Source organism: Choristoneura fumiferana, chromosome 13 (genome assembly GCF_025370935.1).
Source record: "Choristoneura fumiferana chromosome 13, NRCan_CFum_1, whole genome shotgun sequence".
In the NCBI taxonomy this organism is placed as follows: domain Eukaryota; kingdom Metazoa; phylum Arthropoda; class Insecta; order Lepidoptera; family Tortricidae; genus Choristoneura; species Choristoneura fumiferana.
In genome coordinates this window covers 5,535,530-5,563,483 of record NC_133484.1, presented here as the reverse complement: position 1 = coordinate 5,563,483, position 27,954 = coordinate 5,535,530, and the positions used below count along the sequence as shown (strand labels likewise).

The window sequence follows — 27,954 nt, the reverse complement described above, 5'->3', positions numbered from 1 at the left end:
TTACAAATGCAGCCAATTTTCGATTAAACGAACACTTTTCCCATTTTATACTCTTGACGTAATAAAAATGTATCGTATGTTAGGTAAATTACATGAATAAAGTAGAAGTGATATGGCTTTACGTCCAATTATGATATGAGCAATAAAAAACCTGTGCTGTGGAATTACCCAAAATCTAACGTATAATATGAAAAAGGTTATTCTGTCGTCATATCGGATAAGATAGTAGCATCGCCGATAAGTATGCCATAAACCAAAGTACAGGACATCAATGGTTCAGCCGCGAAAGTTCATAATTTGAGAAAATGCCACTTAAAACGTGTAAGTAAAGTGCCTATTATGTACTTTAAGAAGTCAAACATTGGTCCTTAATTGTATATTAAAAGATTTTTTTAATGAAAATGAGCATTGGCCATTGACAAAAAAAAAAACTTGAAATTGAAATAGGAATTCTGTTTTGTTTTACGATATTTGGAGCCTTAAAAGGTATTAACAAATAAAACTACTTTAACGTCACTAAATGCAAGCTTTCGAATCGTTTGCCGTTAAAATTCGTTCTAAATAAAAAGTAAACAAACCTTCTGAAAACGCATTATCTTCTTCGATTACGGAAACAGTGGGTACCTACCTACATTACGTTAAGTAAACTCGGAGAAGTTTAAAAGGTTTTCGTTTTCACTATCTTGTAAAAACTTAACTTCGGTTAAAAGCCGTTACAGAAAGTTAGGTACATATAGAGTTAAAGTTGGGACAATAAGAAAAGATTCCTATTTTGAAATGTTTTTTGTCAAAGGCCAGTGCCACATTAGTGGGTTTATAATAATTTAGTTTGGCAACACTTTTTGACGACGTATAAAAATACATTTCAGCATTTATTAGGTAAAGATTATATATTATTATAAATCTTTTCAGCACACTTGTGGCACAAAGTTGAACTTTCTAACTGGATAATAATAATGTTAACATACATAGACACTTTCCGATCATGTGCATGTACATACATGATTCGGTTTGTCAGATTCTGGGAAGAACATAAGATACCTTTCTCCGCGACGCGAAATTTAATAATGTACTCCGGTGTTTCTGCGTGTCACACACAGGCTTTCACGCCCCATCAAGCGGTTTCAAAGTTTCTTCGCCCACGTGGCAATAATCATCATCATCATATCATTGTCATCAGCCGGAAGACGTCCACTGTTGATCAAAAGCTTCGCCTTTAGAAAGCCATTTGCAGCCACCGGTTGCCCGCAACTCACGCGCTGTCTTTAATCCACCTAGTATGAGGCCTGCCAACGCTTCGTCTTCCGGTTCGTGGTCGCCACTCGAGGAGCTTTTTACCCCACTGGGTACGAGTATCCCATTCTTCGAGCGATGTAGTCCGTCCATTGTCACTTCAACTTACATACTTATTCTTGGAACTATGTCAGTGACTTTAGTTCTTCGGCGAACTTCCGTATCCCGGATTCTATCGCGCAAAGAAACGCTTCGCATACTTTTATGTAGGTGTACTTTTATCTATGTATGAACAAATCCAATACCAGATAATAAAGCCACTGTGAAACGCATTTGGTCGACCACACCATCGCAGCCTATAACGTCCAACTGCTGGGCACAGGCCTCCTCTCAGAATGAGAGGGCTTGGCCGTAGTTCCCACGCGGACCCAGTGCGGATTGGGAACTTCACACACACCATTGAATTGCTTTCCTTCACCGTAAAGCATGTGGTAAATTTAGAAAAACTCAGAGGTGCGAGCCGAGGCTTGAACCCACGATCCTCTGCTTTAGTCTCTGTATTTGGTCGACCTATGCCCGGCATATCCCACAGTTTAGTAATATCTTTGGCTAGATAGAGGCAGAAGCGAAAACAAACGTCCAAAACTCATAATTATTTTGTTCTCTGGTCGACATTGTTATTTACTAAAGTACCGACATTTGTTATTAATAATAAAGGGTATGTACAGGATGAACTTTGTTTCTGCTATTGTGTCCACTACAGCAAGCTTGACCCGGCGGATTATTTATTACAAGATGTTGACCGAAACTTCACAAGGGTCCCGAGAGCTTAAAAAAGAGCTTAATGCCAGTCACAAAAATGTAACTCTCTTTTGGTGAAAGAATTTGTAGAATCTGTTCAGTAGTTTCAAAGATGTTCAAACAAACATGTAAACTTAGGAACAAAATTTACCCCTATGTATTATGTTTTATTGTTAGGTTTAGTAAATACTTACAATATATTGCTCGTAGCTCGTATACGTATCTATTTCAAAAAACGATTAAATATATAATGGAATCAGAACAAATGTTTTTTTAAGTTAATCTATCACCGTACGAAAATATAAAAGATCTCCACAAGAATATCTACGAGTACAAAGTATAAAAAATATATATAACTAAAAATTGAAGCGACTACAAAAAACCATAAATAATTTTCTACCAGTCTGAAGTCGGTCGGTGCCTCAGCATGAGCCAGCAGGAGTGGACCTATAGTCATCTACCTCACCTACGCACTTTATATTGGGCTTCAATCACTCCTGCTGGCTCGTGCTGAGGCACCGACCGACTTCAGACTGGTAGAAAATTATTTTCATGGTTTTTTGTAGTCGGTTCAATTTTTTGTTATAAACTTTTTTTCACGCTTTTTAGTGTTAATAATCTAAGAACTTTAATATCAACTGCTCGTCACCTTTTACGAAAGATTGCTTTTTCCGATGCAGAGACTTTCATTATTGAGGAGTCCTGGTGCTTCACCACCCGTTTTACCATATGCATCACGAGGAGCATAAATTGCTTAGCAACTGTGTTAAAGTAATTAAAATTCAACCCGTGAAATACTTGTTATTGAGTTGTAACTCCGATGGTCAACTGTGGTCTTCATCATCAGTTCCACTTCACCAAATGATGATTTTTCAAGAGCAAATGCACGAGTTACTATTAAATATATCCAATTTACTATAAGTGTCCCTACAACATTTGAAGAGTTCCCTCGATTTCCTTAAGATGCAATCATCAGATCCTAATTTGGTGCTTATGGGACCTAATTGAAGACATTCCTAGACGAACGCAAAAAAAACAAATCAGTTCATAAATGACGGAGTTCTGAGGTAACAAACATAAAAAAACAACCGAATTGATAACCTCCTCCTTTTTTGAAGTCGGTTAAAAACAAAAACAAAGTCGATTCCCGTCGTCTTTTAAACAAAGCAACGAATTTTAACGCGACTTTTTCCATAAGTTAAGTAGGTATTTTTTCCGAAAAGGTTACTATAAATAGTTTTGGGGACTAAAGACTTTCTTTATTTTATCATCTTATTTTTTTAAAGTTACACTCGTGTGAAGTCGGTTTTGGGTAGTAAGTTATAAATAATTGTACGTCTTAACAATACGTACTGAACAATGTATTTATGATGTATAAAAAGTACCTACCTCAAGCAATTTTCAGAATATTTTTTTCTATGGATAAATATCACGTGAAAATTGAGAAAAACGACTAATCCTTCCTTAAAAATTGCCTCACGATTGAACCTACTCACAATGCAATGCTATTTTCAGAATTTGGGATTAGCTTTTAGTTTTGAAATTGATTTACTTACGTAAATATTAATATCTGCATTAGTCCTAAATTATAATTTGTGCAACTATATTAAATATCAAGTACCTATGTAATATACTTATTAATACTATTTACAAATTACAAAGTCATAATATAACAATAAGCATTAAATTAATAAAACTACCGATTCTTAATTTAAAATACTTGTATAAAATATTAAATAAAATAAAACCTAAGATCAAGTTAAATATCAACTTTTTCCTATCATGTAATTTTATTTAGTGTATCTAAAACCAAGTAATTATTATTTAGGTATACTAAACGTTAGGTACATAAACTTTTTGAAAAATAATACGATTGTTAAACTGAACTCAAATTAAATTAGATTATTCAATTTAGTTTCGTAGTTATCAATTAACGGTAAAACCATTTATTTATTTGCGGCTTTATTTTGCAACGTTATTTCGTTTAATTAGGGAAATTAACAACTAAATTATTTGCACTTTACCAGAATATGAAAATCGTTCCGGTTTAAGTCGCACCGAAGTTCAATTTTGTTTTCATTTATGCTTGTTTTGCACATAAGTACTCTAGATTTGATGTCATTCTTTTTTGCACGCAAAAGTTAATAAATAAATATCATGGAACACTTGGCTGGCACCAATTGACCTAGTCCCAAACAAAGCAAAGCTTGTGTTATGGATACTATGCAACGGATAAACATACTTATATAGATAAATACATACTTAAATACCATAATATTAAACATCCAAGACCCGAGAACAAACATTCGTATTATTCATACAAATATGCCGAGAAATATGAACCCCTGTACAACTTTGTATTCTTTAATACGGTTGACTAGATTTATTTCATTACTGATCTGAATCGCAACAAAAAGATGGAAATAAACGAATTGGAAGTGACAAAAGAAATTGTGTCAATTTTGTATTATTCGATTCGGATATTTTATGGCCGATTTTATTGTTGTAGTTCAGTGAATTTCGTTTAAAGTGACGTTGTTTTTAAAAAAAATCTTAGAAACTAAACATAGCTTTTAAAGGATTTTATAAAATAATATTTCCGTGCCATTTGTAAAATATGTTACTTTCTATCTCTATTTTTCACTATGCGGAATAAAATAGTATATCCGTCAACAAATACGCGTCAAAACTATCTATCCATGTCTAAAACACGTACTGAAATCGTTTAATACAATTAAACTTAGATTAAACTCATAACTCGTTTGTGTAAACGTTCATTGTCCACTTACCTCTTAGAGTTCCGACGCGGATTCGAAATTCGAAACTTTTCAAAGTTGAACCGTGCAAGGCGGGAAAGGGCGGCAAGTTCGAGTGTCCTGCCAGGACGAAGCTGCCAGCATTTATAGCCCGTTGGGGAGGTTGGCATTACGCACGCGCGAGATTTTAGCCATTCACGGCCTTTAAACGTAAACCAAAAATATATGACTATTGTCAAGAGGGCGCTATTGTTCTTATTTATATGGTTATAGTTGAGTATAGTTGGAACAATGCTTTCTTTTCTCTTTGGCAACCTAAAACCTGAGGAGGAACGACCTTCTTTCGTAATTCGCGTAATCGATGACTTCGATATATCTAGAAAGTTTATTAATAACTATAATTACTGCTTATTTTTACCAGACCCCAATGACATCTTGACTTGTCTACAACGTTTACCTGTAGCTCTGATGTTAATTTGGTTTTGTAGCGAAATAATTTCGTTCACCAAGCGTTTTTTTTTTCAGTAGTTTATTATAAACATTATTTACAATGATCCGTTGTTGACTACGAATCGTTTTGGGCATTTTTTGTTATTGTTCAAAAAAACCGCCACAGTGACACTGACAATCATTAAAATCCATCCATCCATCCATCCATCCATCCATCACTCGCGCAGTCACTCTAGCGGCCTGCAAAGAGATTTCATACAACCTTGCAGGCCGCTGGCCGGCAATGCGACCGTCTTTTGTTTCAACGCGCGCCCTGCGACACGCACGCGGCCCACGCCCAGCACCACCACCTGCAGCTGCCGCGCCCGCAGCCACACAACAGGGCGACCAGACTAGCGTCTCGAGCTTCATTTCTTGTTTTTTTTTTATTTTATTTCATGTAATGTTTGAGAAAAGCACTATACAAGCCTCGGCCGGAACCTGGGGTTGCCGGCCTCTACAGTAATGTACAATTAAAAAGTTAGAGCAGCGGACAAATAATGGATTTTCATACATACTTCATGGCCTAGGCCAAGAAGATATGTAGGGACTAGGGAGACATAAATGAGAAACTTCATGTCCCCATTTCGTGACATTAACGTACACATTTCCGAGCATGTTTGAGAAAATTAAATGTTTTGGACGTAAATAATAGTATATTTTTTATCGAGCGACTAAAATTAGCCAATTTTTACCCGAGGTGGTTAGCCACCGGAGCTTTAGTGAAGGTATCTATTTATCCGAGGCTTTACATTGACTTTCAGTCTCGAGGTGAAAACACTATTTTTCACTTCGATTGCGAGAAAAAAATAGTCATTAATCGTTTATAATAATAATCATTTATTTCAAATAATCAGTTCATAATAGTGTTAGTAACAATTGTCTTATTACCTAAATTAGTGTCATAAAATTAAAATTAAAACCAAGACCAAATAATTAAAACATAATCAAGAACAGAAGTAAATTCAAATTAAGTCATAAAATATCAATTGCTTTGCACAGGCTTTGTACAAGTATCTCAAAGTTTGTCAATTGTGTTTTGTTTCTTTTCTTTTGTACAATAAAGAGTTTACAAACATACATACTTACATACAAAATAAAATAAAATATTTACGCTCTACAACAATTTCAAAGTTTTCGCGGTAGGTAAGTATTTTTTTACAACCAGACAGACATAACAAAATCGCATCGGCGAAATGGTCCATACCCAAACTGGAATAAATAGAATGGCGCCACCTTCTATGCGGAAAAAGCATAGAACTACGACCACGTAGGCTAAGAACGTAACATTTTCGTCAAGAAAATGGTCCACACACAATCTTATTTTATGCCAAAAACTAAACAAGTACTGGCTGTTTGAGTTTATCTAAGTCGCTCGAAGTAAATTAAATAATTAATTACTTTTACTCCCAAGGGATTAAAGTACTCGCCTTACTCCCGCCTCGTGAGGCTATATTGACCTACTTTTAGAGCATGAGAAGTGAAAACGCAATTTTCCTGTCGCCAGACGATATTTTAATAGTTCCTCCATTCATAAGATTTACCAAAGTTGAAAACGTACTTCATATTATGATCCATCAATTTCTTCTTCATTATCTACTCCCTACTAGTTTCTTCCCGCGCTACGCACGCGTAACCGTTAGATCCAGCCGATGAATTGAACTTCCAGGATTTACTTGATTCCCATGAGAATTCTAAAAAATATTGTAGATTTCACTAACGCGTACAAAAAAACTGTACTATAGTTTATCGATATCACTGAGTGTGGTCATGGACTGAGTATTATAAGGAGCTGAAAAGTTTACATACCCTTTTTTAGAGTTCCGTAGTCCAACAAGAAACCCTTATAGTTTGACCATGTCCGTCCGTCCGTCCGCGGCTTAACTAGTAATTTTGCACAGATTATTGCTAGACGCAAGTCCCAAACTTTTGGCTTGAAATCTGGAGAAATCATGATGTTAGTATTTCTATTGACTTTAGAAGGAAAACTAGCATTTATGAATGTAGAAATTTAGGACGAACCTTTTAATACAGAGTAAGTACTTAATACCTAGACGCGGGCTTTAGCTTTGTTATTTCGAATATTATTTCAACATTCTTATTTTTTTTATTCAATGAACAATTTGTGCTTTATAAAGTACATTCGCGTTACTCTTAGTGTTAATTTGTTCTTTATAAAGTACACGAAGACTCACGAGAGTAGGCCAAGTATCCTATTTCATCGGATAAATTGACATCTGGTTCTCTTTAATGCCAATACCACTCACCCTTCAACTCCGACCACTAATAACGACGTCCTCAGGTTGAAATTCAGAACTTAATCAATTGTTCGGAATTAGACTCAATTTACAAGTTCCGAATATTAATTGGTTAAGTTATGAGACCCTGTTTGCACATGTATAGGGCTTGTATTGATTGCTTGCGCTAAAGATCAGCTAAATTAGCTCATTAGAGTGATGGGTACCTTACCTAACTAGTTATACCTATGTTATGCTAGTAATTACGTGAAAGCGGGTTATGTTTGATAAAAATCAGTACCTAGTAGTACAGCCGTTTTTGAGTTTTTGTACTTTTTAATGACAATGTCGGGGTTCTCAACTTTTCTAAGTTGTAGTCAGAATACCACGCACAGGACTTATCACGCTAACACACGCGCGTAACCTTTTTAAGGTAAGGTAAAATTTGTAAGTTAAATGTTACTCGTGTGTGTTAGCGTGATAAGTCCTGTGCATGGTTTTTCTAAGTTGGTTCTAAGTCATGCTTCTACGATTTGGTACGTCAAGGACTTTAATTCATAAGCCACCAAGGAACATTTCACAGTAAACGTCATAGTGACATCGCATTAATTAATAAGGAAAATCGTAATTACTTTTCCTTTGAAAAGGTTCCATGGTGGCTCATGAAAGTCCTTGACCGTACAAGCGATATTTACTAGGGATGGACCGAAGATTCGTTTTATATTCGGTATTCGGCATATTCGGCAGGTTTACCAAATATTCGGCTAAATCACCGAATATTCGGCAAAGTGGTACTCAAAAATTTTACTGTATTGTATTGAGCCAGTATGAGTTGAGTGTTAAACGTGTTATTTTTATAAGGTACAATGAGGCTTTATGTTTTTGTTGACACTAGACACTAGCTTTATTTCCAATAACAGTAGATAAAAAGGCTGGTTATTAATTAAAAACAAAATATAAGTAAATATAACTGTTGTTGAGATTAAGCTACAGTGATTTTTGTTTTGATCAAGAGTTGCAAGATTAAATTACAACATTTCAACCAAAAATGAATTATATTTCTAGTTTCTACTTAGGAATCAATTATGTCGAATATTCGGTATTCGGTGAAACCCATGTTCGGCCCATCTCTTTTATTTACTTTTCAAAGCGACAACATTGTAGCAGCTAAATACACTGAGACAGCGATATAAAATGCTTGTTTTAAAAGGACCTCTTTTTTTATCTTATATTTTAACGAGGCTTCAGTACACTAGAAGTGACTATGCCAGCCTCATGGGGGGCCTCAGATACATGTTACACTCTCTTGTGCCGAAACCTAGTCTCTGGATGCAAAGGCCCGTCTGATGAACTTGTAAATCCGCATCGCTTCTTCCAAAAGTGGATGACGCAGAATCACATTTACACCTCCATTCAACAGATCCATACCATCCAGATACCTGTTTCTGGTATCCTTATTCTGATCAAATTCCAGAAGAAAATGAAGGAGGTCTTCAGTCTTATTACAACCTAAAAGGACCTCTTATTAAATTAAACGTGTTAAGATAACGAAGCTCATTAAGGAAAATGATCAAAATGAATTCTTATAAAAATTGCAATTAGTTGGCAACAAATATTTATCAAGCCTGTAATGTTTCTAGGTGACAAGGTGAAATAAGTGATCGGTTTGGATTCCTCTATCTCGATACGAGCTTTTCAACCGCTAACAGTTTCCTATCGCTTAAACTGAAGAAATGAGAGGTAGATTGGAAGGATTTTATAAAATGTGTGGTGTGCATGCGGTACATTTATAATTCATTAAAATTTCTTGCTTACGGTCTCTCATTTCTTCAATGTACCTATATGCGCCAGGAATCTGATAGCGGTTGAACCGCTCGTCGAACTATAAATAAATAAATATCAAAATAAATATCACGGGACAATTCACACCAATTGACCTAGTCCCAAAGTAAGCTTAGCAAAGCTTGTGTTATGGGTACTAAGCAACGGATAAATATAATTATATAGATAGATACATACTTAAATACATAGTAAACACCCAAGACCCGAGAACAAACATTCGTATTTTTCATACAAATATCTGCCACGACACGGGAATCGAACCCGGGACCTCAAGCTTCGTAGTCATGTTCTCTAACCACTAGGCCATCTGGTCGTCAAAACTATATATCTAGAGTTTTAATTATACTTAGGTACCTATTCTTAAGAGTGTTTATACCTGCTGAGCTGGCAGCGTTGCATTTTTGTTAGTTTTTCTCGAAAACTTTCTTAAGCTTAGGCTCTTAATCTACAGTTCCAGCGGTGGGAATAACAGAAGTCTACTCAAATAACCTAACCAACAAAAAGTTGGAAAACCCTCGACATTGTCACTTCAAAGTTGAATATCTCAAAAACGGCTAAAACAATTTTGATGAAACATGTCTAAAAACTATTGCTAGGAAACCTGCTTTCAAATAAAAAACGCATTCAAATTGGTTCACCCGTTTAAGAGCTACGGTGGTGCCACAGACAGACATAGCGGTCAAACTTATAACACCCCTCTTTTTGCGTCGGGTCTAAGTCTAACTAAGAATAAAAACTTGAAACCTTTTTTATTTATCAAAATTATATTAATGCAACACTGGTCTAGAACTCATCTAGAAATTGAATTAAAAGTCCTAAAACTAGAATATTGCTCAATCACCTCAGAAATTAACTGTTGCGGCTCCGAAGCAAAACTTTTTTTTGAAAGTGGGGCGCCATCTTCGAGGGAGAGGTCTTGATCCCCGCTCTGGGTCATTTCTGGTGCACAAGTTGTCCATCGTGGTTGAACGAGGCAACGCGGCAAGCGGACACCTATGCACCGGGTGTGACGCGGGGCAGTTTGTTTGACTGACTGTTATTTGTGTTGCTTTTATTTGTCATTTTTGTTATTAATCCTGAATTAACTGATGTGAAAAAACGTGTACGGTAATTTAATTTCAGTAACTTATTAAAAACCTTATTTCTAGACCTAATAGTTTTTTGTTCTGTAATAGTAGATTATTGTCGTGGCCTGGAAGTACTAGGGAATTGCTGGCTGAGTATTAGAATTAAACGGACGAGCTTACGAATCCCTTTAACTAATACGAAGCAGCCGAGACTAATATAAACCTTTTCTCAATAAAATAATATTATGACATTTAATTTTATTCCAATTAAAATTTACATGCTTTCCCGCCTTTTTTTATTAAAAAAACAGGAGTGTATTTTTCCACCGAAAACACCACACGCTGTTTCAGTTCCAATAAAAAAGTCTGGAGTTACAACAAAATAACTGATAGCAGCCATTTGAGTTGGCTGTATACGACTTGTGCCAACATTTCCATAGCCGTTTTCAGTTTTTAAAAAGTTTGAGACTCGACAATAATAAATTATTGTCGAGCTAGCGCACCTGCAATCTTTTTAACTTTTTTTATTTCTCGCTAACCATAATATACACTTAGCCTTCTGATATGTAAGGAATAATGTAGACTTTTACGATAATTTTTGAGAAAAACATATTAAATGTGTCATCATCTATCGATACAACAATTCACGAGTGTATTCTAAACATTTACCCCTTGACAATACGCGTATCCGCTAAGTGTTAATCTTTATTAGTTAGTCATAGTTAACGTTACGTCAAATAAATGGAGCGTAGAACCCCCTGCGTACCAAACGAAAAAAACATTACGGCAAATTCTATGCTCCATGAATACATTGCTGCTTTTGACGCTGCCAAGGTTAAAATCCCGAGGTTAGAAGCCAGCTCTGTACACCTAAGTTGGAAAACGGTTGTTTGTAGAGGAATTTTATTTCGAACTTGGTGCGAATCGAGTAGGCAGCCAGTTCAATAAGCCATTGTAGTGTAACTATCAGGGATTTGAAAGCACTTTTTACACGTATTTCACTGTTTTTGTATAGTCATGCCGCTTTTAGTATTTAAATTACTTGTAGTTAATAGCTTCTGTCTACACTAACGAAAAGTCACCTTCGAAAGGTCACCTTTGTCATCATTAGTCATTATACTAATCAAATGATTTTATATAAATGAACCGTAATTTGAATTGAATTGACGTAGTATCCCTTAGGATCTCCTTTTCTTCCACTTGGCTTAAATGCATGCGCCTAGCTAATAGAGTCCTCAACAATTTTAGGGTAGTATCTGGTTATAACGGCGGCCAAGGGACCGGTGATATTGCGTCGTAATAACCGGACGCCGTACTATACGAACGAATGTACTTTCCGGGTGGCTCATATTAAAACCAAACAATATGCCTATACTTAGGGCGCTAAAAACGGTTGCTTGTTAAATGCGAAGTCGTACTAAGCGGATTACACTTAACTCAATTAATAAAAAATAATATTTTTAACATAAATATACCCTAATGTGCATTTAGGTATAGGTATGCCTCCTACCGCCCAAGTCAAATTTTTGTTTTATGATCATGAAACTTATGTCACTTGACATAATTATGAAAGAGTTCAATGTCAAATTACAATAAGTCCTATATATATTTATAGGACGCTGAGCGACAGGAGAACAGGTAGGTACTTTGTTATTCTCTTTTTATTACTATTCAGATTCTCTGCACAAATTGAAACAAAAAATACCCGGCGAACCAACTAGGGTGCTATTTAACCTCCAAAACAAAATGAAGGCTTTTAACGTTTATTTAACAGCATTGAAAAGATAAAAATAGGTGAGAAGCTTTATGTCCGTGAAAGAGCAAGTGGGGGCACCCGCTGACGTTTAAATCTTGTCACTCAAACATTAGTGATATATTGTGGTTTCACGTTGTCCAGGCAAAATTACCTCGTAAAGCGGGTACTTGCCGGATTGTGAGCTAGACTCGAGCGAGCATCAGGGATGGCAGCGGCAAGCGAATTCTCTATTCATTGCGCGGCCGAGACATTCACCGCACGGGTACGGCTGAGGGCACGACGCAGTGGTTACCATAACTTCGTAAAGCCCGCTGTACCATCAGCCAAATAATATTAGCCTTCTAAACCTAACCTATCCGAGTCGCTTCTGCTCCGAACCGTCTTGCTTGCTCGCTTCGCTCGCTCGCGCAAATCATAATTGTGACTGGTAGGGATTGTTTTTTGGGTAAAATATTCCCAACGAGTCACAGTGTGACAGTTAAGGGTGTGACTCGGCGGGAACAAACCCTTTAGGGTGGTAGACCCCAACTTGATGGTACTTAGATTGGTTTTTTGGAATCTTTTTGTATTTTTTATATCAATTCCCAATTTTTAATTTTACGGTCATCCCGTAAAACCTAAATTGAAAATACAAACTGAAATATAGATGCACAGAAAAACCAGAAAAATAAGACCAGCACTGGGAATCGAACCCAGGTCCTCGGTATTCCATACCGCGTGCTATACCGCTACACCACTGCGGTTGACCACGGTTGGTAACGCTGCACGCTGCGCTGCACGGCTGCAGTTGGTATAGCACGCGGTGGTGCGCGGTGTTTTTGCTAATAAAAATTACGTAGGCATATATAAAATGGCGGCTTTCGTCAACATCAAAAGAGAGAACCTTCTGTACTTGTACTATTACTTATTCTGTGATAGTACTTACTCTTACGTACTGCGTCGTTCAGGGTGACTGGTTATAAGCCTAACATGAAAATCGTGACTTTTTCTTCTTTCATTGCGTGATCGAAACAATCAACGCCTAGTAGGTTACGAGATAACACGCAATGAACAGAGAAAAAGTCCAAAGTGCTGCCGGTCGGTCAATTACAGCCAGCAGTAGAAATTGTGAGGGGCTATGGTGCTCAAAATTATCTACTTACAACGACTCTACTGCCAATGTAATAATAGTATATTTTTATCGAGGGACTAAAATAAGCCAATATATACCCGAGGTGGTTAGCCACCCAAGCTTTAGCGAAGATGTCTATTTATCCGAGGGTTTACATTGACTTTTAGTCTCGAGGTGAAAACTCTACTTTTCACTTTGATTGCGAGAAAAATTTACGCTCTACAACAATTTCAAAGTTTTCGTAGTAAGTATTTTTTTCCAACTAGACATAGATATAACAAATCGCATCGGCGAAATGGTCCTTATACAAACAAACTGGAATCTTTCTATGCGGAAAAAGCATAGAACTAAGACCACATAGACAAGAACGTAACATTTTTTTCGTCATAAAAATGGTCCGTCCACACACAATCTTATTTTATGCCAAAAACTAAGCAAGTACTGGCTGTTTGAGTTTATCTAAGTCACTCGAAGTAAATTAAAAAAATAACTACTTTTACTCCCTACGGACATAAAGTACTCCCGCCTCTTAAGGCTATATTGACCTACTTTAGAAGTGAAAAAGATATTTTAGATCATTTTAAGCACCACGACCGCTCATCTACTTCTGCTGCTGGCTGTACACATTATCATCATCAGTTTTCCTATGAAATTTATTACAGTCAACAAAGTCCATCTGGACGATCCTTCTTACCTACTTAGTATAGTTTGTGTCTTTTGCGGGTTTGCGGTAACGTGGTCGTGAATGTGTTGGAAAAAACCCCTCGGTCTTCTGTACTAGCTACGTGGGTTCCTTTTAAGTTGATTGGAAACGCGTCAGATTTTTATGTGATCTCTGAGAGACCCTAATGATCGTGGGTGTTTGTTAACGAAGTAAAATCCTAATGTAGCGAAAGTGTTTACGTTTAATGCAAGGGAATACATCTACTTACAAAAACAAGGTCGAAATTATATTAAATCCGTACACTTTGACGTCAATTTCTTGGTGTTATGTTCCGCACGGTTACCGATTCTTTAAATATTTATTTTTATTTTGCAAGTTTGTATAATCTACATGTAGGTAGTAGGTACCTACCAACTTCTAATTTTTATTTTGTTCATTTTTAATTTATGGCTTTCACCCATTAGACATTAGGTACACACATGAGGAGACTATTCGGTTTATTTTTGATTTTGGGAGAGAAACAGGACTTATTAAAATAATTATTCAATAAATTCGTACTCGCATGGCATAAGGTTGTATGTTATAAACCGTAATGGACAGACATTTGAAATTGTGGGTAACATAAGTGTAACCTGGTGGAGTTCAAAAAAATATAATTATGAACTTTATCGTAGTACCTACCTAGTGACTCGAAAATTAATTAGGTAAGTATGTATTACCTTTAAACGAGCAATTCTTATACTTATATATAATCAGAATCACGGAAACGGCTCCAACGATTTCGATGAAATTAGGTATGTGGGGGTTTTCGGGGATGTCAAATCGATCTACCTTGGTCTTATCTTTGAGAAAACGCTTATTATAGAATTTTAACGTCGCCTCGCCCAGGTACTATAATTTACATGGCTAATTTTCGTGGCACAAATTAACGTGGTTCAACTTTTTGGTCTCCACTCAACCTAAAAGCGACTGTACCTCAACCACCTCCATCCGTACCTCCGTGTCCCGTAATCGAGTGCGTAAGTAGCTAGGTATATCTTTTCGAACCACTCAAAAATGAGTCACTAACTACGGCCTTATTGCGTCAGAATAAGATTTTGTAGTTCCTGTTTTTTTTTATAACTTTGAATAAATTCATATTTTTACACGACTGTCCCTACAAGAGACACAAGTAATTATTTTTGATCAGTCCTGTGCGTGCCACGGAACCCTTCTTGAGTAAATTCTACTTACTACCTAAATTAAAATTTGCCCTATTTTTTCATACGTTAGTTATCTATTTCAAAACTACGTTACTATAATACAGCATCATAAATAAATTTAAATCCAATTCGACGTGGCCGAAAACTGGGAATTTAATTATAACTTCGCTCATACGCCCAGAAACTAACAAGTTTATTTGTCAGACACACGTCAAACTTTTCCGGAACATGTCGCGATGGGTATTGTTCAAACATGTCACATTATTCTGGAAGTTGAAGGATAATAATTGATCAAAGCCAAGAGAAGGTCATTTTACTAATCAATGTTAAGTTTCTGTTTGAACTTTGAACATCAAAAATAAACGGACTGTGTGAAATTCAATGTCATTTTGGTAACGTAAGGTCACGATAATTTTCGAAATAGGTAGGTAAAATCTGTATATTACACTAGGTAGGTACTACGAGTACCTACCTTATGGTAATGGTACTACTAATTTCTGATTAAAGAATAATAAAACAAACTTAACACGCTGTTGTGGGATATTAAGTAAATGTTACTTACATATGTGTTCAGGACTAAAGTACTTAGAAGCAAAAAAATCCTTAAAAATAACATTTCCTTTTTTTTCACTTCTCGTGCTCGTAAAGTTGGTGTTTATGCTGGATCTAGGCGACATAAAATTACTTTTTATGCTCTAGTGCATAAAGTAAAATCTACGTCTAAGACCAAGGCAATCAGGTGTAAACAGCCACAAACAAAAAGTTTCTAATTTTTTTTTATTGATAATTTTTAATTTACGTAAAAAAACTAAAAATCAATCAAATCAATCAAAATAGATCAATAAAACTAAAAAAATATAATTATATTGTAAATGCATGAACAATAAAAGGTACATGAGTAAGTGAACAATTGTTTCCACTATTGATATTTAATTTCTTCGCCATCGAAGAGAAAAGCAGCTTTAAACCCATTTTCCCCTCGACATGTCTATCCACCCTAGCGTACCTACCGGCTCGGGTGGCTATATGAAAGCCTCGGCTAAAATAGCTCGTTTTATGCTCTTGTTGTACAATCTACTATTATTACACCTCGAATAATGTGAAAAAGTGCCACAGCTATTCCCGAAGTATTTTCCCAAAACAATCGTCCAATTAAAATAGTGATTGACACTGCCATCTAGCTACTTTTACCGGAACTAATATACATTTACTTTCGAGTTCAAAAACGAAATTTTCATTAGTTACATAAAAGGCTAACAAAATTCATGTAAGTATAATGTTTGAAATAAAAAAAAAAATATGAAGTAAATTAAATGATGTGTTAGATAAATTGTATGATGTTTCCACGTTTAAAGGAAAACCTCAAACAGACTGCTAAAATACTAGCATCCAACTAGCTGTCACTCACTGTCAGTCAATGACGTTTTTAAAAATAAATTGCGGGTTCGATATTCAAAATTTAATTTGTCGTTATTGTTTTGTTAGTTGAATAAGAAAGAAGTAAATTAATTAAACAAGATGAGTAATATTCTACAGCCAGTACTAGATCTTTATCCTAAATATTCTATAGAGAAACAAAAATGTCCGAGCTACGTTGAAATGTTTACAAAAAAGATCGAAGATGTTGTTATGGTGTACTTAAAGGTAAATGCTCCGCGAATATTTTACGTTTTACGTGTAAAATGTGTACTAAAATTCACAGTTCACGTTTTTTTATATTACAGATCAAACAAACCTCTACATCTGCGGAATCTGCTGGAAAAGTGAACAAGAATGTTGAAGGTTATTATTTTCTTACTCTCGTCTCGTCTGTTCAAGTAAATGAAAACACAAGATTTTGTTGTACATTTTTATATTGCGTGGTTTCAATGTTTCGTTTAAGTTTCCGACTTATATTGGGACTTCTACTCGAGTATACATGTATGTTTTCAGAAGAATTAGACCTTACTGGCTCACCGCTGAAACTGGACTTGAGTTTGCACACCATACTGGATGATACTCTAATATCTGAGGAAGCACAACTTTGGAACAAGGAGGAAGCTAGTCATGTCCCAATCAGTATTGAAAAAGCTAGGTTGGTACATTGCAGTAGACACATTAACTTATATATTATGAACGGTTCTATAGGACAACATTTTTAATTTTCATTCAATTCTTATGGAATAATTGAGCAAAACTAACAAAAATGCAACATTGCCAGCTCAGCAGGTATAAACGCTCTTAAAGGTAATTAAGACAGTAGCAGGTCTATACTATCATTAACAATAACAATATCAGGTTATGTACCACCTATAAATACCGGAAAGCAAGGGTAAGGGCTACATTTACCACAGTAAGCCACAGTGATGGTTTACAATTGTGAATTTTTAACTTAAACTAACACTAAATCTGTGCCTACTTAATAGCCTTACAGTTCTATAAAATAATGAAAAATACTCTGTCTCCATATCAGTTGCAATAAGTTATGAAAATTTTAATTAGGACAGACATTATTGAAAGGCAGTTAATTACAAAACAACTGATTGGAAAACATTCCGTTGTAAAACCAAATTTCCTAATTGTCTGTCACATAATGGAATTTTCTATACTATTTTAACTGCCAGAGTGTAATGTCCATCTTATTAAGCTTCACCCATGAGATACTTAACATTTTATTATGCTTAGGCAGGCATGGTATGTCTACATTATCTGAAATTAAAAATAAAATTAAAATCTCCATACCATATGATTATGGCTAGAACAGCTGATGACATATTTCATAAGTGTTATCTTATTGTTTTACTAAGACTTAGATTTCACTAAGCGAACATTCTGCTAATGAAAACAAAAATAATAATATTTAAAAAAATATTAATAAAAATATGTATAGCCAGATACAACAACTCTTGATAGCTCTTTTATTCCTATTTCCAGAGAAATTGCTAACTTCTACAACATGTCTATTGTAAAACTACCCCCTCAAGATAGCATCCCGATGTGGATCCTCTGCAACCCTTCCTCCGAGGGTGCACCCTTGCTGCTCACCATCCAATCAAATGAGGAGTTCTTCAGTAGAGGAATTGTGACATACGATGGGGCAATGTGTTTGGAAGAAGTTGATGTAGAAGAGTTAGTGGAAAAGTATGCAAAACAGGAGAGCCTGGGTGCCGACTTGGTAAGATATTTAAATTCTATTACTAGTTGGTACCTGCGATTTCGTCTAATAAGAATTCGTTTATCGCGCGCCTGCGGGAACTATAGGTACAATGTTTCGGGGTATAAACTATCCTATATTCTTGTCAGGGACTCAATCTCCTTACAAAATTTTATCATGATCAGTTGAGTACTTTAAGCGTAAAAGGGTAACAAATAAATACACATTGTACAATATTATACATGCGAACATAGCTTTGTCTATCTGATGCTACTGCTTCAAAATTTGGCATGCAGGATAGTTTGAAATTAGAAGAATGTTAATATCGCTTGGGACTCATTGGCTGTTTTCATTACCCGGAAGATTAAAATAAAAGATAAAACCCATCTTTTATTTCGATTTCCGAACGACATTAGCAAACTACCGAGAACCTTTTTTTGTAATAAAAAAGTCTGATAAAAATCAATCTTATTTTGCTTGCATCTCTTTGGAACTTTTTCCAGTTTTACAACATTTACACCAGCTCTGCAGTCTTGTTTTAAATTCTAAGTGCATGGAAGGAAATCGTTAATTGAAAGCTTTTAATGTTTTCCAGGTGGATGTGTTGGTGGACTGTAAGTACTCGCTATCGGGTTTGTCGTACAGTTCGCGGAACACAGACGAGTTGCTGAATGCGCCGCACGGAGGCGCCACTGAACTGCGGTGCGAATGGTCTGCAAACACACTTATTACACCATTCATCAGCTGCAAAGTTCATTTCGTACGTATTCCAAGAAGATGAATAACTTTTTTTCACTAAAAATTATTTTTGCACTAATATTTTGTAGTTCCTGTTTGTAGGGCACTCCATTGTTTACATTCTACCAAGGGAGAACATGTTTTTAGTTTTGTATTGTTAATTAAGTCTTCTAAATAACGAAGAGGTTTTTAAATAACTTACCAGCAATATCAAGGTCAAAGCTGAAGCCATGCTCTATAGTTTAAACCGGTTGGCAAGATTTTGCCAAGTAAGAGCCACATAGTGGCAATATGAAAAAAACCTGTTTCCAGATATTAAGACTCTTCATTTACAAAACTATCGCGGGCCGTAAGGAAGAGGACCGCTGAGAGACGGCCGCAGCTTTAAACCAATAAATAGTTATATATATTATACTCTGTTGGTACAGCAGGCGAAAAAAACGAACATTGAAGAAGTATATATTTTGTCCGATGCACTTTTATATAATTTGGTCTTAGTACAAACTTTCAAAGTATAGGCTGTTAGTGGCAACTTGGTTATATCATGTTTTAGAATGATGTTGAGACACATGTGAAAGGTTGGCCATAGTAAGTTTTTTATTAGCCATAGGAACAGAGTATACATATATATGTGAGAGATTCGATGCTCAGATTATTGTGAGTGTTAGCAGAAGTCACAGAATACATTTTCAATTGCCACAATTTGTGGTTGACAATATGAAGCGGGAAGTACAGTTGCGGAAACTGAATCGCGTATCAGGGTGAGACATTTTCGTAGTCAATTTCGCTATGATTTCTTTAGCTGTTGTATGGAATGTCAATATATCACAAAGGTTCCACCTGGTACGTACTCTATTGTATGGAGTGACGAAAACACTGGTAATAAAGAAAGAAAGAAAAGAAAGAAAACATTTATTCGTGACATTAAAAAAGACAGCAACAATAATAAAAATAAAATAAAAATTGCATCCATACTAATATTATATGCGAAAATGAGTATGTTTGTTTCTTTGTTACGCTTTCACGTTTAATGTACAGTCAAGGAAACTAAATCAACGTACCAGGGTGGAACCGTTGTGCTACTAATGTCACTTTAAATTCCAAACACTTGCCAAAGAAATCACAGCGAAACCTGTGGCGAAACTGAATAAGAAAAGGTTCCACCCTCGTACGTGATAGTGTCCTGACAGTACTCGACTGTAAAGAAATTTGGTATGAAGATAATTTGAAACCCTGAAAAGGACATGAGGATAATTCTTAACGTGAAACTACCGTGAGACTCGCTCATATTAAATGATATTGTAACGGATAACTCACGTCTTAAATCGAGTTTAGCTCGACTGTTTCGGGCTAATTCGTAGCCCTTCTTCCTAGGACAACGCCGGGGTTAACCGGGATTGTAGTTGGTCGGTACCTCGAGTAGGAAAACAGTATTAAATTCTCGCGCTGCGTCATCGGTTGGTGTGATCGTGCCTTTACAGAGTGATGTTTTTAGTGTTGTGTGCTACCCTACGTTTGACAGTGGCAATAAAAATGACGATGAAAATGCGGGTAGTTGTGCGCCGGTGTTAGTTTCATCGGGTAGTCGCGCGAGCAGAGCGGTAGCGGCAGCCGCCGAGTCGCGTTGCTCCTAGGAAGAGGGCTACGTTTTAGCCCGAAACATGTCGAGCTAAACTCGATTGAAGACGTGATTTATCCGTTACAATATCATTTAATATGAGTACTTGACCATATTGAAATTTGCCATGGAGATAATTTGAGACCCTAAAAATAATTTGTATCCCATGAAAATTGTATTGTTCCCGCCATTACTCGACAGATCACGGGCAATAGCTATTGCCCATTGTAGTATTGCCCGCATTGATTATGTCATTCGTTTATAATTTCAGGAACAGGAAGTAATCGTTGGACACTTGGCGAGTCCCTGCAATGCTATTTGGAAGTCGGTCCACGCGTTACACAATATTAACCAGATCCTCGTTGACATGACCGCTGCGGGCAGTTCATCTGTCAATTTGGAGACTACTCAAATTAGGTAAGATAATAATAATATGATCATCATAATATTAGCCGTAGGACGTCCACTGTTTGGTCACCCCCATAGACCCCTAATTCCTTTGGTTCCTTTGGAGCCTTCCGTAGGGTTCACTAATGTTTCGCAACTAACGTTTGTCAATTTGTTTGCATGCATTTCGCAACTGTTTAATATTTCTGAAACTGTAAATATTTCAGGATTAAAACTAACCTAACCTGACCTAAAGGGTTAAAACAATGACCCTGAAATTATTCTTGAAATATTTACAGTTTTCGAGTTTCCGAAATGAATCAGATTGCCAAACGTTAGTTGCGAAATAAACGGATACCCTTACGTAGCCGTATAATAATCAAAAGATTATGATTATGTAATTTAAAATATTATGATATATTTGTTTCATCAAATTCAATATCATTCTAGATTTACAAACCCCAGTCTAAAACACCCAAACAACTCCAAGCGGCTAAACCAACTCCTGAACGACACAGAGGCATATGCATATACGGCTGATTACCCTGAAGGAGGGTGTGTGTGTGTCACCGACAACACTACTACATTGAAAGAATGCTTGTCGGCGATGAATGTGAAGGGTTCTAGCAATGACTTCATTTATAAGCTATGGGATATATTAAGAGGTAAGAGCTTGTGTTAACCTCATACACCAGGGTTTCCACCAGAGATGTGCGAGGATGTGTTCCGAGGAATATGTTTTTCATTAACCAATAGTAACGCTTCATTTACCTCGCCTCGCTCCGCTCAGCTGTTTCATCAATCATTCACTTCAACTCGCGTGGCACTACCTGTACCCGCACTTGATTACAACTAGTGGTGGCACCAAAGTAACAGAGGCAACTAGTAATATCGAGGTAATTATTACTCGTTTGTTAGCCCAATAACAATCGGGTATTAAGTTATGTTATGAGTGAAAATCTTAAAACATTATAAAATGTGTATGTACCTTTATGTGCAGATAGTGAGTCGGCTGAGGAACTTATAAATTTACTGATTCAGGCCCTGAAATTCATATCGACGGGGAAAATAAGGCCATTTGTAAGTATTTCATTAATTTTAATATTATTTTGGGCAACAGTAATTAGTGCTGGCCTGCTTGCCCGTGAATGAGGACACGTAAATCATTAAATCTGGCAGTTGTATTGCAATTCCGGGACTTTACAAAAAAAACTGAGGACTTCCTAAAATAACATAACCCTCATTTGGACAGTGGGGAAATGATAAAACAATTTTACTAACGTTGCATATAAAAAACCCGCACTAAATTCATGTCTCTGATCCTAGCGGGTCCAATCTCATGGAAATATTGGTTTAAAAAGTAGCTTACATGTTATTGCAGAAAACCAGGTATCTTGATACCAAATTCCTCATCCATTCAGATTTTAACATAAAGGAGTAAGAAACACACGCATGCATGCACGCACACACTCACAAACATCCGCATTAATATTAGTAGTATTTTTTACATTAACCACGTTTTCATAAACTTTCCAGATTGACGCTAACAACAAAACCTACCTTTCAAAACTGGTGCTCAAACTATCCAGGGGTCACTCGCAAGCCTCAAAGGTGCTCAAAAACCTTCGATCCAGCCCGCCTCAAGCCTTGTCCCTGGTGGCGCAGGTCGGCACCGAGAAGACTATGTGGGAGTACACCAGGGTTATGAGTCTGTTGGAACACTCGTTCTTCATTGCTGGCATCTGGACGAGTGATAACAGGTGAATACCAAGAGAGCAGCAATAGTAGATTGATAACCAAGGGTGGAAAGTGACCCATTTCACCCGAGAATATTTCTGGCGCTCGAACGAAGTGAGAGCACCAATAGTTCGAGGGGAAATGGGTAATTTCACCCGAGTTAGACACTCTACTTTTCATTTCGACTGTGAAGAAAGTAAAATACTACAAAAAAAAAGAGAATAATAATAAATTGACTTTACTTATATCCAACCTCCAATGGTACCTTTTCGACCTGGCCACTTGCCACGGCCGACTATAAAAAAAAATCGAGTTGGTCACGACCAAGGAGCTTGTATACAAAACTGGAGGTTGAACGCCGAACGAAGAAGTTTGACCTTTATTACTTATTTATATATTCCATCTCTTTCTTTCACATTTCACGAATGACTTCCATCTCTTTCTTAACCTAACTAAAGAAAGAGATGGAATATGTTCGTGATGTAGTAATAAAGATAAAATTTCTTGTTTCAAACGAATGTTCAACATTCAACCTCCAGTGTTGTATATAAGCTCATTGGTCTCGACGTGCATCTAGATGGCCATGCCGGAACGTGAAAAAAAGAGTCATTGACGTAACTCAATTATCTTTGACTCCCGTGGCTAATCGAAAAATTAAAAAAAAAATACTTTCCACCCTAGAGATGAAAACGCAATTTTCCACCCGGCTATCTACCCATGAAAATTAAACTTTCCGAACATGAAAAGGCTGAAAAGTCTTTTTCCAAGGGAGATATGCAACGATGCGTTGCGTGGAATGAGTTTTTCATGAACCAATAAAAATCCCGCCGAAAGTCTTAATTTCATCGACATCATTTTGATGAAGGGAAATCTACCACTGTGCGTTTCCTTTGGCACTTCCTGCCACGTACAGTGAAATTGTGCAATCAACTTCCATCAGCAGTGTTTCCTGACAACTATGACATCGGGGCTTTGAAGAAAAGGGCTTATTCTTTCTTAAAAGGCCGGCAACTCTCCTTGAGTAGTTGGTACTCATGGGCAGTAGTGTTCATTTCCCATCATATGACCCTCTTGCTTGTTTTCCTCCATCTCACAATAAAAAAAAACCTTTATTTAAGTACCTATTCTTGCTCAGCAGAAAGAGGGTTTTGTACATACAAAACAAGGGAAGGATTCTGTGCGATGAATGTTTTGCGGAATGTGTTGCGAAGTACTCAATGAAGAACGCTTCACCGCACCCCGCTCGTTTATTTATAAAGCTCGCTATGCATCCTCGCATCACTCAACTACCTCGCACATCTCTGGTGGAAACAGTCACAATGTTCCACATCCTTGCACCGCTCAACTATCTCTCAGCCTTATGCTTACGACTGACGCTGGTCTTCTCTAGGGAATTAAGTTAATTATCAATACAATCTTCTTTACTCATGAGTACCGTGACTGGATGTGAGACAAACAATGCACAGTTAATCACTGCTGCTAGGGTTGACAGACATAGTTTAAGTATGTTAGAGGTGCACTGAAAAATTCACATGTCATATGCATCAGCCTGCTTTTTATAATTCCACGGAAGAGAAGCCTGTAAGTATTTATAAGCTAGTCATACATTTGCACATAGGTTAAAAGAAAGATATTATTAGTTAGTTAGGTACTTACAATTTAATCTTTAACAATGTCTCTGAAGTTAGGAATATTGGGGTTGTTGAAATCCTAGGGTGTACTTTGACCAAAAGCAGTTTCCATACAATGGTCTGATGATGGAGCTGTTAGGCAGTTACCATTAAAGCGCGTTCTTTAAGGCGCGGCCGCCATGCAGTCGCTCGTCGCTCGATTGCAGCAATAAATCTGGTCACGTGACCCCATTTTGAAGGTGATTTTGAATTTCCCGCGACTCAAAAAAGTTTCGTCAAGTCGCCGCGTCGAGCAGCAGCGACAAGATGGTTTCTTGCAAGAATGATCTTGGCCTTGGAAGCTGATTTCTTAATCTCATTTAGTAGTAGTCCTGGCAGTGGTACAAATAAAAGAAATTGGAGTGAATGAAAAAAAAATAACAGTGTTTTTGCTGAAATTGAAGAGGTTTTTTTTTCAGCGATAACGCTCAACATTTGCAGCTTTATCGCTATATGTCACGTGACCAGATTTGACACTGGAAACGAGCGTCGAGCGATTTCATGTGGCCGCGGCCTTAAGCCTGTCTCACCATCCATTGATTAGTGTTAACTGACGGTTAAATGTGATCCCGTCTCTATTTGTTTTGTTCGAATAGACGGAGACGGCATCACATTTAACCGTCAGTTAACACTAATCAATGGATGGTGAAACAGCCCCTTAGTGTTGCAAACTAAACTACCTATGTTATTTAAAAATACTCCATCTCAGGACCCATGAATCAATCGAGCAAATAAACCAAACAATCCAAGATATGACGATGGGCGGCGAGTACTCTCTCAACCCCTTCGAGAGTCTTTCTTCTGGGGACCATTCCATCCGTTTGGACTGCGAGTCTTTCTACGAGGACGACCCTAATGAACTGACCGTCGATGACTTCGCTTCGCTGAAGAAACATGGACTTGTTAGTGACAAGAGAGATGCCAATGAGGTAAGGGCGTTTTTGAGGTGTTTATACTAAAATAGGTAAATGACATGAGGCTTGGCGTTAGAGCAATGTGATGTACCTATTGTCTATTTAATTTTTAATAAGACCACGACACCTTTTGACCCCCTGATGGTGATGTCTCATCATCAGGAGACCCACTTGCTCGTTTGCCATCCAGTTGAATAAAAAAAAATTGCTTTATTTTATTGCAATTTACTTATGTTAATATTATAGCATACTTTAGTTAAGTGATATAATTGGACAACAAATGTATATTCAAAATCAAAAAATATCTTTCATAATGTCGGTCTTTCCCAAGAGATAGGCAGCGTAGGTACCTGCGTTGAATGGCCAAGATCAAACGTAAACTCAATAGCTGCCTGCCTGGTCGCCAGTAGGGTTTACAAAGCGCGACGAAATCTCTTACGAGTCTCACGCCTGGACCCCATGGGCCTAGAGTTTCTAATATCTAATATTTTGTTATCTTTTATTTATACTTCAAATGTATCTCTATATTTATACTAATTGAGTTCTAATCTAGCAAGCTGAATTTCAAAATGGTGCCACACACCTGTGTAAATATAATGAGAATGTAAAGAAAGAAAGTCATTATAAAGCACAGAGAGCATAAATGCGAAAGTGGATTTGTGTGTTTGTCCGTAACGGAGCGACGGATCGACGTGATTTTTGGCATAGAGATAGTTTATGGGCCCGAGAGTGACATAGGCTACTTTTTATCCCGGAAAAATGCACAGTTCCCGAGGGAGCAGCGCGCGATAACCGAATACCACGCGGGCGGAGCCGCGGGCAAAAGCTAGTTATTAAATAAAAATACAATGCATTTTTTTTTTTCAGATACCGCTGATTACTGATGAAATCGACATAAGCCCGTGGAAAAACCTGTTGATGAAATTTGCTCAAGTGCACGTGTGCCTCGAACACTTGTACCGCGCGGAGACTTGCTTGCGGGCGGATTTCAGTAAGTTATTTATGATTGGGACGTGGAGAAAATATAAGTTGATCTTTTGAGTTGTTAGGCTGCTTGTTTTTAACGGACCGATAAACACTATCCTTGTATTCATGTATTTTTTGACCGGATTTTAGATGTGTTGCATGTTACAGTGTGTCTGATTTACAAAAAATGGGCGATGCGTTCGGTAGCGTCAACATACGCCAATACACTGGCATGGATGATCGCTTTTTTTACGCCGGACCGGTGTCCGTCACGTCAAGGGGAGACAGCGATGTGTCCAGCATTATTTGGTTGCCGGATGTGTCCGGTACATGTACACGTTCATTATGAGCCTTACAATACGTTGTTCAATAAAAACAGCTTACGTGGACAAGCGGCCTATAGTTTTATCAAGTTTGTTTGCCATCTTAGTTCATTTTCGACTTTGTTACCATATAAGGAAACTATCCCGTGTTATGAAGAGAAAATGTTCAAGTTCCAAGTGTGACATAACATATGAATAGCTTACATCGAAGCATCTTTTATTTCACAGCAAATCTAAAGCCAATAGCAGCTCGCTTGTTGGAGTATTACGTGTCCGAGCGCTCCCCAGTGAAAACCGTAGGCCAACTCATCAGCGATCCGGTTCAGAGGACTTCGATGCCCATTGCTAACAATGTTGTGCAGGAACATCTAAAGTAAGTGGACAGTGGACAGTGTCTATGGAACGTTCTTATAATCCCTGCTCTAGACGGTTTTCAAAGGATATTCCAGAGTTTGTTTATGTACAATGTATTACAAGTTTTCTTGCCAATGTGAATCGGGCTTAAAAAAAACGTTTATTCCGTACGTAAGATTTTAACTTGACATAAAACATAGTAAGTACGTGAAAATATAATTGTCTTTTTTATGTCTTTTTTTACAGAAAACCTGCGTTTTGGTATCGCATGGTATTACAAAGAAAAGAGAAAGCTGCAGAAATGGGCGTCAAGAGGGATTCAAAACTAGTGTACGCTTTTACTCAACTGCCAGTGTTCCCGCCTGCCGTGTGGCAAAATTTGGGTAAGACGAATCAGTTAAATAAACGGGGCGGTCGTTTAATATAATGAGGACAGCTTTTGGCGTTAACGCTGGAAATAACACGCACAATTGTTATCTATGTTTATCTATTGAAGTATGTTGGTCCGTTGCTTAGTACCTAAGGTAAGGTAAGGTTAGGGTAGGGTAAGGTTGTTTGGTACCCATAAAAGCGGTTTTGCACTACGTTTTGCAGGTGGTAGGACCTTGTGCAACGTCCGCCCGGATTTCTACCACCATCTTGCTCGCTAATCCTGCCGTGAAGCAGCAGTGCTTGCACTGTTGTGTTTCGGCGTGGAGAGTAAGAGAGCCGGTGAAATGACTGGCACTTGAGGTATCCCATCTTAGGCCTCTAGGTTGGCAACGCATCTGCAATACCCCTCGTGTTGCAGATGTTTATGGGCGGTGGTGATCTCTTACCATCAGGAGGCCCACTTGCTCGTATTCCATCCAGTCGAATAAAAAAAATACGTCCGATACGTATTCGTGAAAATACGGTCCAGAGTAACTGTAGTCTTATAACTATTTCTACGGTAGTTTTATGTGCTTGATAAAGAA

General features: G+C 37.2%; 2 protein-coding genes across 3 annotated transcripts in view; one reads left to right on the top strand and one right to left on the bottom strand.

Annotated features, from left to right (window-relative positions):
• The window catches only part of NPF (neuropeptide F), a 39,251-nt gene extending 34,330 nt beyond the window's left edge, over window positions 1-4,921 (bottom strand). For both annotated transcript variants that reach the window (XM_074096126.1, XM_074096128.1), the window contains exon 1: window positions 4,824-4,921. The gene's annotated coding sequence lies outside the window, so the exon portion shown is untranslated. The remainder of the gene's footprint in view (window positions 1-4,823) is intronic.
• Window positions 4,922-16,574: 11,653 nt separating this feature from the next.
• On the top strand, window positions 16,575-27,381 carry LOC141433956 (uncharacterized; the record flags this gene model as incomplete). Its single annotated transcript, XM_074096121.1, is given in 13 exon segments — window positions 16,575-16,802; window positions 16,883-16,940; window positions 17,091-17,232; window positions 18,072-18,312; window positions 18,887-19,051; window positions 20,919-21,064; window positions 21,485-21,699; window positions 22,035-22,114; window positions 22,571-22,794; window positions 25,151-25,370; window positions 26,223-26,346; window positions 26,873-27,017; window positions 27,245-27,381. Coding segments are annotated over 13 exon segments (2,023 nt in total), but the record flags the coding sequence as incomplete, so codon positions are not given.
• Between the last annotated feature and the right edge of the window lie 573 nt (window positions 27,382-27,954).